This window comes from Sylvia atricapilla, chromosome 1 (genome assembly GCF_009819655.1).
Source record: "Sylvia atricapilla isolate bSylAtr1 chromosome 1, bSylAtr1.pri, whole genome shotgun sequence".
NCBI lineage: Eukaryota > Metazoa > Chordata > Aves > Passeriformes > Sylviidae > Sylvia > Sylvia atricapilla.
In genome coordinates, this window is record NC_089140.1 from 29,474,303 (window position 1) to 29,485,890 (window position 11,588).

Below are 11,588 nucleotides of genomic sequence, written 5' to 3' on the forward strand. Positions count from 1 at the left end.
TTGACATTGAAATTGGTTATATTTTAGTCCATTATCTCAGTATTTTGTGTTTTATCACCTTGAATAAGTAGCTGGATAGCAATTTAAAAATTGATAGATGTTTGACATTTGGGAAAAAAATCTGTCATTAAATGATTGAATGAGTCTATAATGTCTTTTAAAATAAAAAAATAATAAATCTCCAAGTCTGTTGAACTGATATGCCTAGCAGCAATGTCATTTCAGTCCTCTCTCTGCTAACTCCTTTATTCATCATCTCTCCTTTTATGCCTAAAATAAGCACCTTTAAGATCAGAAAATTTAAGTGTAAATGGTCTCTGGTCTCATAATTTTGATATTTTCACAGTCACAAAACTGAATTGGAAACAACTAATTTATTAAAGCAGTGGGGGGTTTTAACTATACTACCATATAGATCACTTAAAATTAGATTAAAAAGTGTATCTCTCTCTTATATATAACAAATTTTAAAGTGAATTCTTGAAAGTAACTTTGAGGAAAAATCAGTACATTTTCATAAAATTTAGGATTCAGTAAATCAAGTCAGGCAGCAGCAGTGATTTTCAAACAGTTCTCCATTAATGACCAAGATTTCTTCTAAGAACTTCATTAGGAATCTTTTGGAATTAAAATGTAAAATGGGATGAGATAAAAAAGAAGGTCAAAGGGAGCTTGGGTGAGACCTTATCAGGCAAGATTTCTCATTACTCTCCTGTTGTGTAATTTTTACTTTGAGTGCAAATGGATTGTAAAAGTTAATGATTTAAGAACAGCAGAACTTCCCATGATGAAATCTTGCCCATAGTGTTTAAATATCGCTTGAAAGATTAAGAACAGGTGATTCATGCAGTATGTGTTGAAAAGTAGATTAATAACTAATTTTATGATCATTATATAAGAATTTGTGAATAAATGTGCGGGACTGTATTGGTTCTATAGAAAAAATGAAACCATATGTAATTTATACCATTATTCTGACTTGATCATTACTAATGAAAAGAAAAAAAAATGGTGGTGTCTCTCTAGCTTGTAAAATTTCTCTAATACACACTTCTTCTGAAATGCAGAGCTTGAGAATTAAAGCTCCTGTTAAATAAGAACCTGACTTGGACCAATAATAAGGACCATCTGTTAAATGGTCATATAAGATTTTTACATTGAGAAAGATTGTTTCAATGTTAAATTTCATGATAGAGTTTTTAAAACCAAATAATATTCTCCCTTTTTTAAGTGTTGTGGTTGGTTGAAATGTGTGCATTTTCATACAGAGAGCCAGACAATACAGCTTTTTAGCAGTGTTTATTTTTGTAAAAAAACAAAGAAACCAATGAATTTAAAGGAAGTAGTATTTGTCTTTTGATTGCACATTTTTTGAACAAAAATAATACAAGATGAAGAATGAAAAATACAGTTCTTATGATGCTATGTCAAAATAAAACCTAAGTCTATGAATGTTCAAAATTAAAATATATATACCTAAATGCTAAAATGTCTATTTTACATTATCTACAAAATGTATGTTCTAATCCAGGCCCAAATCATAGGAAAATAGTTTGATACATATGAAAAGCTATAAACATAAGGAAAATTTGAAGGGAAATAACACACATAAAAGCTCATTAAATAATTACAACAACAAATAAATAGTATGTTCAGCTTTGCTTTTTGATTGCTGCCATGCATATTTTAATTTTTGGTATATTAAAGATAAGAGAAAGGTGAGCATGCAAAGCACTTTTTCTTAGAAATAATCTGAAAGCAGATACAAGGTGTTGTATTTTTAAGCTGTTGTCAGAAGATCATAAAACATGATATAAAAGGCAATAGATGTGATAACTGTTCTCAGGAAAACACACAACAAAGCATCATTTTACAAAATTGACTTCAGTGAATACTCTTGCCAAATTTTCTTTGCTTCCATGGCTGGAGAAATTGTAAAAGTTTATAGTGTGGTTTTGGAAGGCTTGTATTATTCCTCATCTTGAGCGTTTGGAAAATCACCCAGAAGGTCCATATGCTGAGAATGCCCCTTTTGATTTGGTCAAAACAATAAGCATGTAGTGTCAACTGAGAACACAGCAATGGCAGACTTGTCTTTAAGCAGTCAGAATGGTAAAGCAAATGGTTACAGGTGAGTTCAATTTTGGCACAAGGAGAGGGAGAAATGAGAGAGCAGAGGATATCTGACTTCTAACTTGTACTATGCTTGCTGGATTTACTGGCTCTTTTCCTTTCTTTGTGGTGCTGGATGGGCTTTGCTTGAGAGGTTCCCTCAAAGTTGTGGCTGGACTCATTGTGCTGCCTGGTGTATCGCTTGCACTTGCAGGCTGTGACCACAGTTATTTTGTAGGTTCTTATACTTCCATCCTGGCACTGAAGCTGAATCCTCTGAGTGCGAGTTTTGTCATTGACACATCTCCACTCCTGTGAGCTCCGCCTGCTCCAGTACTTGGTTCCGTAACCTCCTCCAATCCAGTTGGGGAGCAGTGGCAAAGGGAGGCATTCACCAGCACACACCAGTTCTTTCAGAGGATTAATGCTGGTGCACTGGCCATCCGAGATGTACTTGGTGGATCTCAGTTCTCGGCAACCAACTTGAACGCGATCTGCAGAATGCACACAACAAGAAACACTGAGATTCAGAATGGAGTGATTTCCTTAAACAGTCATTTTCACATTAACCAGGTATGTTTTGCAGAAGATAAAGTAGGCTGTAATCTTTACTGGACATCTCTTTGCTGTTGTGTCCCCCAACATGAAGGCCTCAAGTGCTGATGGTATCTCTGGATAATACCACAGCATAAAGAAATCCTAATGGCATGCACTTCAGCAGTTGTGGTAAAAGAAGCAATTTTATTCTCTATCCTTCTTCTAAAAGGGACATGCATTTTGGAAGAGAAAAAATGCCCCAAGGGAAGAAATGTTTCCTGCTTGTTCTCAGTCTAGGGAATCTGTGCTGTGATGTTTACAACAATTATGTTCGATCTTTAGCAAGGGGGAAAGCACTGCTTTGGAAACAGTTGAAATGCTTTTAAATTAATTTCAAATAATGTGTTTCTTCTCATTCCATGATTACAGTGGACTGAACTCCCCCATGAACTCTGCAGCTCTGAACAGACACTGCAGAAGTGGTAACAGCTGAAGTTACCACAGAATGAGGTTCTGCCTAGGAAGTTTGAATGATTAGCAGTAACAATTTCAGAAGGGTTGTTTTGCTCTCAAGAGAACACCATCTTTGTAACTGTAGTAGTCTGTATATTATATGTAACATAGAGGATCCTGCAAATTCTCTCAGGCATCTGACAGAATCAACATGCAGAGCTTCTCATACAGGCATGTTTGTACCTGTCTGTATGTGCAGCTCTGCACCCTGCAATAAACACAACTGTTTATTTCAGTAATTACACTTTGAAATAAACGCCCACAGTGTGCTTAATTTTAATAAGCTATCTTTACTGGCTGTGCTCTCCCTCTTTCTGAAGGACAATTACGGCACAGATTCTACACACAATGCAATTAACTAACACTTTTAAAATAGAAGTAATTACTAGAAACATCTCAGAGTGAATCATAAAAGGCTTTGAAGGTACATCTACATATTACAGCTACAGGCTGCTTCTGTTTCTACTTGGATTTTTGGGAGCAAGTTCTGAACTGAGGCACTAAGTTAAGATTGCTTCACCCTGTCCTCTGTGTCTCAGGGTGGGCAGGCAGAGGGACTCTGAATCTGCAGGTTGATCCCAGGGACAATTGACAGGGACAGGGCTGCTCTACTCCCTGCTTTGCAGAAAAGATTCAAGCTTGCCTTCCTGCAGCTGCACTCAGGAATGTACCTGGAAGCAGCTGGTCACAGATCTGGTTTTGTCTTTCCTTCTGTTTTTCTGTCTTCCCCGGCTCAGCTTTTCACCAGTGACAGCTCAGTGACAATGAATACCTACTGAGCTGTTCCAGTAATCTCATAATGATGAGTTGTTTCCTGTGTATTTAAACCTTTAGCATTCACAGAAGCTGACACACCTGGCTTAGCTGAAAGGTATCGGTGTCACTTGTTGCCTTCACTTTCCAGGGATGACTCTATTTTTATCAAGTTGCTGTGGGTGGGTTGGTGTGTGTGTGTGTGTATGTTTCTCTATCTGGATTTCTTTCATTTTAAGGCAGTGTGCAGGGGAGGGAACAGATAAAGTCAGCAGGTTTCCAGATCCCCACGTATCTGACATATATACATAAAACTCAGAAGGAAAAGACTGGCTATAAAAAAGGCAAGTTAGAGCAGAGATCATAGGTAAATTACGAGCTGATTTGTTTACTTTTGCTGGAGGTGTTAAGCGGGTAAGTGCTACAGCAGGAAGTAAAACTAAACAGCGGGAACAAAATTCAGAGGTTTTTATTGCACTTGAAAAGTAGCCCAGACACCTCCCCTGCCCGCAGTGGGAGGTGAAACAAAAAAGCGAGCGCTCTGGAAATGCCTCTCTCTCCTTTTTCTTTATCTCGCTTCCCTGCCGGATAGATGCCACGGAGCCCGGCATTCCTGGATGAACCTCCCTCAGGAAGTAACCTGCCCGAGAGAGCCGGTCCTACAGGACTTCCCAGCACGGGGGTGGGAGGGCGGCCGGCTCGGGGGCTGCCCGGCCAGGCAGATCCCGGCCCGGAACCAGCAGCATCTCGCCGTGGCCCGGCTTCCCCCAGGCGCCGGTTCCCTGGAGCTCCGCGCTCGGGCGAGGGGGCCGGAGCTCTGCCACGGGGTGCGCGGCTCCGGCCGGGCTCCGCCGCCTCTCCCGCTCCCGGGGCCGGGCCAGGCGGGGCTGCCGCCCACGGCTGCGGTGAAGTGCCGCCGGTGGGATACTCACTGTTACGGTCGGATCCAGTGCCGGTGTAGTGCCTGCCTCCGTTCCTAGCTTGATTCAACGTGCTGTTGCTGCTTGGGCTCGCCGCAGCGGGTTTAACAACGTGGGAATAAAGTATCTCTGTGGCATCGTTCTTGAAAGCCAAGTAGCTTCTCGTGAAGATGCAAGCCAGGAGAAAGCCATAGAAGTGAATGGCAGGGAGAAGCATGGCTGATTCAGTCTCTGTCTGACAGAGCTGGATGAAATCTTTTCCTTCTGCTTCTTCTGTGTAACTGAAATTGCTCTTGAAGGTTTCCTTTATATATTCAGAGAGGTTTGGCATTCATTCAGGTGTAAAGTTGTGGATAGCTTCAGAATGAAAACCCACAAAAGGGGTGGGGTCCCTACATGAGCTGCGAAGACCTTTCACCAATAGGAGAGAAGGCTGCAGTAAAGGAGGAGTTAGATGCACTAATTGCAGGATTCCTGTTTGGGGTTTTGAGGGTATCAGAAAACTTAGAAACCAGCACACAGCAGCATTTATGCTGAGACCTAGAGACTGCCGGGTCTGCCCTGACATTCCCTATGGTTCTGCGTGCTTGGCACTTTCGTGTGATGTGACTAACACGGTGTCAGAATGAGTCTCTCCTGCTCAATTTATGGAAAGTTATGTACCCTCTTCTCAAACTGAGCTGAGCTCCATAAGGATGAAAAAATTCTAGAACTTACAGAAGACTGCTAGCTACACAAATACTGTCTGCAATATACTTAAATTATTTTTTTTAAATTGTGAATAATTTAAAGCTGCCTCTAGATGCTTTAAATTATGCAGCTTTGATCAACAGGGAGTACTGCCAGGAAAATTACTTGGTTTAGGGGAATATTCTCTCCCTGGTGTGCAGAGTTATAAGTATATATTTCTGTATCACCACACATAAAAAGTATCTCCTCTTGGCTCCTTAGTACAAACATAACCATATCTATAGCCTCTCACCATACTCATTCACCAAACTAGTGTTTTTTAGTTTTGTACGTTGCCTAGAGCATTCTTCTATTTTAATGCATTATTTCATGTGATAAAGGAAACAAAGAGAAAACATGCAAATCTTTTTTTCAAAATTGCATGGCTCAGATACAAACAGCAGTATAAACTGAGATGTTGCCAGTAGACCAATTCTTGTCTGCATCATGGTGAATGCTCTATAGATTTTCAAAATAAATAAAACAACAGTGATCAATACTGAAAACTTTAGTGTTCTAACTAGAAAGGGAACCTTTTTCTTGGGAAAAAGCCCAGCCTTTCAGAAGGCCATATTATGTAAAGATTAGACTGTAATCTCACTTACACTCTCTGTAACTGAGTTGATATCTAAAGTCACACTGGATTTTATTGCTGTAATAAAATCATAAGTGGAACACAGGTTAGTTGCATCTATTGCCAGGATCAAAATCTGTCATTCAGAGAAGACAATTTTGTTTCACCCTAGTCACAAGCAGACATTTGTCTATATCAACAACACTTTCCTCTTGCATCACTAAGAAAGCTATCCTGGATTTCAGCAGGAGTAAGGACACATCCACAATGAGTGCCAAACTGATAGCTTTTGCTTAAAGGACACAGGAAAAACAGGAATGTTGCAAGATGAAGTGAGTTTTACTGCCAGAGCTGTGTGTGGGGAAGTTGAGTTGATTGCCTGCATCTATTATGACTAGCCCAACCCAGTTCTGGAATAACAAGAATGTTGCAAGGCAGAGTGAGATCTTTCAGCAGGGTAATGTATGGAGGAGTGGGTTCACTGCTAACCCCTTAGAAAGCTCCAAGTTCCACTCTCATGGAACATCTATTCTAACCCTGAAAGCAAAGATGTGCATTTTACCTTCCCTTAAAAAAACAAGTTTTCTTAAGCAAATAATAATAAAAACCCCAAAAACATTCGTACATTACAGATCATTAACATTTTAGCTTTTTTTTTTTTTTTTTTTTTTTTCCAGTAACAGTGAACCTTGTTAAAGTTCAAGTCCTACTTCATTTTGTTTTCATATTCACAGATCATACAGATCTTTACACATCTCACCTTCCCTGCAGGATAGTCTCTGTGCTAAACTGAGCCACTGTAATTAAAAGCATGGAACCAATTTTCCAGTTATCCACAGTACCTGTGTATACCAGTCAGGGGACCTCTTCCTAGTAGAGAGATTTTCCCACATTAGACAAGTCTTAAGAAAGTCAGGTTTTCTTGAGAGCTGTTTTCTTTGAAATAAGGCATATAATCTTCTCACGGGGAAAAGGAATGGAACTTTGGAGTTGTTATAGGGCTGGGTCAACAATGAGCTTGCTAGGCCTCAACCTTTTCAGCTTTCAATGAAAGCTAATGATCATCCTTTCAAATTTAGTCTAGCCAATTTAGACAAACCGTTAGTTTTGCCACATACATCTCTTGGTCTTGTCACTTAGAGAAGGAAGACCTCAAGAAAAGCCTCTTACACCCTTTTTAAAGGAAAAGTTTGGCCCTGAATTTGCCACAGGGAAGATTAATACAGATTACCTCATTTTTTCTGTGCACTAGATACAGAGTAGACATTGTTTTAATTTTATTTGTGTTTTCCAGTTGTTACAAATATTGTATTAAAATATTGTAATTTCAGTGTCTTGATCAGTACTGTCAACCTTCCTGCTTTGAAAGGTAAGCAGGCTTCTGAGGAGTTTGTTATTTATTTTGATTTATACTTTCTTTATCAAACCTAGAGCTTGCAGTCTTTAACTTTTTCTGAGTCTCCCTGAGAGAGATCAGAAGTTGCTTGAAAGAATTCTGATCAGATAAATTTGGTTATTCTTCGTCAGCGAACTTCAGAATCAAAAGGTGTTTCTTCTTGCTTAACTCAGAATGAGTTCCCAGACTTAAAATATATTTTGTTATCATATGTTAGATGTTGTGATAAGTTCTCAAGGGTGAAGGCTCCAAGTTATTCTCGTAGCTTCCAATATAGACTTATACAGTGTATAGTCTGTTCTCATTCTAGTCAGATTTGATGGCTTGTGTCGAACGTTGCTCTGCTTAATCTGTAATATTGGCCATAAGGAATATATTACACAAGGTCTTTGAAGTCTGTACTGGCTTCCTTTTTGCCCCTGGGCATAACTCAGGATGTTCTTATTGATCTATAAAACTCTATGTGCTTTGAGTCCTAGGCAATAAATTCTCTCTCCTTTATCTTCCATTATGATGCTTAAGATTAGCCAGGACTATACCTGAGTGTCTGGTGGGGTTGAGTACTCAGTGTGAAGGGTCCAGGAGTCTGGATTTCACTGCTCCCAAGGATACAAGAGAGCTTTCTTCTGCAGCTTGGCATGCTGCAAGGGCCCTTGTTTATTCAGATGCTTGGAAAGTGACTGTGGGGAAGACGCAGGGCAGAAACCCATTAACCAGATTAATTTAAATGTTTGTACATGTACCCAAGGATAAAGTGCTACATTTAATCACACACTTTTTTCAACTGAACTGCTCCTCCTATCTTGACAGCCTTGCTTCTGAGTGAACCTAAACATAGTGGTAAAGCCATCCATCACTCTTGAGAGAGAATGGTATCCAGAGTTATCTGCACCTTAAATCTTGCTTTTTGCATTTTCTGTGATGGAAAAACCACACTCTCTCAATGGATGTGAAATAATATAAGGTATACATTCCATAAAGATCCCAAAAGAGAATTCTCTTCTTCATGGTCATTTATAAGTCTGTCAGGATCCCATTCGCCATGTTTCTTAGACAGTCTAATGATGTCCAAAGGGCAAAGTTTTGTGCAGAGTGCACACACCTGTCTAGCAGCACAAAACAGCCACAGGGAATAGAAGAGTATGCACTGACAAGTACAAATGACTGCCAGAGAGCCTTGCAAACCACATGATCACTGAATGAGCACAAAAAAAGAAGGAATCCTTAATTTTTCATAAAACTTAGGCCTGCCCAGTTTTAATAATGACAGAAAAAGGCCAGAATTAGAATTAAGCCATCATGGAAAGAAAGGTTCAAAAATTTTATTGTTAGTTCCAAGAAGAAGACCATTAGAGTACTGCACTCCTGACTTGTTTCAAAGCCAGATACTTTGAGAGTAAGTACAGGCTCAGATAAATGATTGCAAAAAATAAACTGACATTTATTACTTTGCACCTTAAAACAGAAAGGACTGTCAGGCTATTTTCTGTTAAGCAATAAGTATATTAGTAATGTACTTCAAAGCTGCCTAAAATGTGATTTGGAGCTTGATAAGAGGACTTGTCTGAAAGTGAGGTAAAATTGTAATAAGTGCAACTGTTGAGAACTTGTAAGCTGTTGTGCAACAAGTTAGCATAGTTTTAAAGCTCACATAGAAAACATGTTAGAGAACCAAGATACCCTCCCATGCTGCAAATTCTAAAACGAAAGATTTTCTGAATACTGCAGTTTTTCTATACTGACACTTTTTAATTTTCTCAGTAAATTACATTTAGGAGATTCAATGGAAAACATAACATATATTCTCATTAATAAGAATTACTAATTAGTTCTGATTTATGCCTTTTTCATCTCCCTAAGATGCCATATTACAAATTTTTTTTTTCTGCTTGCTCTTATATGTAATGTAGACAAAATAATTTAGGTCAGTCTGTGGCTTCAAAGGAGGTAAATTATCACTTGTATCAAAAAAGACATTAAATAGACTGAAAAGTGTTTTTTTGGTGGGTTTTTGTTGTTGTTGTTGTTTTTGTTTGTTTGGTTGGTTGGTTTTGTTTTTTTTTAATTCTAGGAAAATTTACAGTAGAGTGAAGAACTCTTCTTGAACATGTGCAATAAGATTTCAAGACAAGTTTGAAGACAATGTGGCTTATCATCCAAAACATAATTTATGATTTCTGCATGTGTTGAAGAAGAAAAAGTACCAAAATATTTTACAAATGGGGAAAAAATTAGAATAACAGCCTGTCCATTTGTGATAACATTTTTGTGTGATAACATTTTTGGAAACTCTTAGATGACACTGAAATGAGACACTTCTATTTTAAGGAAATTTAGGTCAGGATAGATGGAATTTATTTTTACTACAAATAGACACTGAAGAGAACTGGACTTTGGTATCTACATATTTTGTAAAGTGTTGCCCTAAGGAGTGAAAGTCCTATTGATTTTCAGTGAGCCAGTTACTTAAATGCTTTTGAAAATTTTACCCTCAGGTTAAAATTCTGAAACTCCTACTCAGTGTTAAACAGGCAAAGTCCCATCAGCATGCCCCAGTTGCAAATAAAACAGAAACTGAGTAAAGGTTTTGAAGTCTGACTTGTTTCTTTATGTGTAATTAACTGAACTCTTAATATATCACTACGTTTCAGTAAACTGCTTTGTGTTTCTAATTATGTGGTCTGAAATGATTACAGTGTATTTAAAAAATGCACACTCTACTACAAACCAGCTAAGAAAATCTGGCATGGTGTCAGGATTTCCTAGGCAAACACTTGCCAAACCTGTTGTTAGATCCAAAGTCATAATTTAAAAACAAGCCTACAAGGTATCTGGAAGAAGATCCCTCTTTCCTTCCTTCTGCTCCATCTCTCACCCACTTTACAAGGAAATCACTTTACATTATCAAAACAGAACAGTTACTGACATTTGTCTCCTGGTAGGAAACTTATCCCTGCTACGTTCAGATTTTAGATTTGACTAAAGTGACTAGTGCACATTCTTGTTTAAAAAAAAGTTACCTTCACCAAGAATGATAGTGTCCAAATTCTTCAATCAGATAAACATGCACAGCTCCCTGCTGAAATTAAGGAAGTTCCTGAGGGCAAAACCTGCCGCCAAATTAGATTTTTAATAATTGTAATACTGTGTAATCCTTTCCCTGCCAAGAGACAGAAATGGCCCATCCTGCACAAAAAATTTACAGGTTTACCACACACTCAGTATCAGGGTTTCACCCATGAACTGCAATATAGTTGATCAAAGCATATAGAGCTTATTTTATTAAAATTAATCTATACAATATGATGGTGCATTTGTACAGTACTGAGAATTTCTTGTTTGCAGATGTGGGATCTGCTATAATCCAGCAAATGTTTTCACATTATCACCCCAGAGAGTTTTAAACACTGGGAACCTTAATTACAATGGAAATCTGTCTCTTAAATGATCTATCTTGATGTGTTGGTTTTTAGTCTCGGCTACTGAGAGTATTTCCTTCCTATCAGAAGTTAGTTTTAGTCACCTAATTTTTTTCTAAATCCCAAACTCTTTCATGCAATAAATGAATGAATCAGTCTACATGAAATTAAGACATAGAAGCAAGTATCATCTGACTACACAGACACTACAGCCCATTCCAGACTTCCTTTCTGGCAATTTTCAATACCTTGAATTCCCATGTAAAAAGAAAACATAACAGGAAGAGCTGATTGAGATCTCAGTGGAATGCTCTTGAATCTCTTTTAAAATTACATTTTTACTGAACTAAAGCTTTGTAAAACTTATTTTGACTACAAAACCTTAACTAATGGAGTGACAAAATGCACACTGAGAGTCAAGTTTCCAAAATTGTAGGGCTAAATGACTAATAGGTTTTCAGGCATTTTTACAGTAAGAACATTTTGTTGTTGCAGTTGAGTCATGTCACTCACAAATATAACACATAGAAGAATCACATGTGCAGTCTGTTTGGTGAAGAGTGTGAAAAATGTTATTACCATGAGGTTGAGAGGTGGAATGAATATTCAGTACATTCCACCCATTCTCCAGGCTC

At 38.2% G+C, this 11,588-nt stretch overlaps 1 protein-coding gene across 1 annotated transcript; it reads right to left on the reverse strand.

The window, feature by feature from the left end:
- Positions 1 to 1,368: 1,368 nt before the first annotated feature.
- SOSTDC1 (sclerostin domain containing 1) lies at positions 1,369 to 5,118 on the reverse strand. The gene is made up of 2 exons (XM_066324700.1): positions 4,848 to 5,118; positions 1,369 to 2,606 (listed from the first exon to the last, which is right to left on the reverse strand). Exons 1-2 carry the CDS (start codon positions 5,050 to 5,052, stop codon positions 2,191 to 2,193), a joined length of 621 nt encoding a protein of 206 aa, XP_066180797.1. The 5' UTR covers positions 5,053 to 5,118; the 3' UTR covers positions 1,369 to 2,190.
- Between the last annotated feature and the right edge of the window lie 6,470 nt (positions 5,119 to 11,588).

Excerpts from the sequence above, each read along its gene's own strand:
- SOSTDC1 (XM_066324700.1), bottom strand. The coding sequence starts at position 5,052 with ATGCTTCTCCCTGCCATTCACTTCTATGGCTTTCTCCTGGCTTGCATC. Across the intron at positions 2,607-4,847 it reads CACTGGATCCGACCGTAACA|ATCGCGTTCAAGTTGGTTGC; the intron begins GTGAGTATCCCA and ends TGCATTCTGCAG.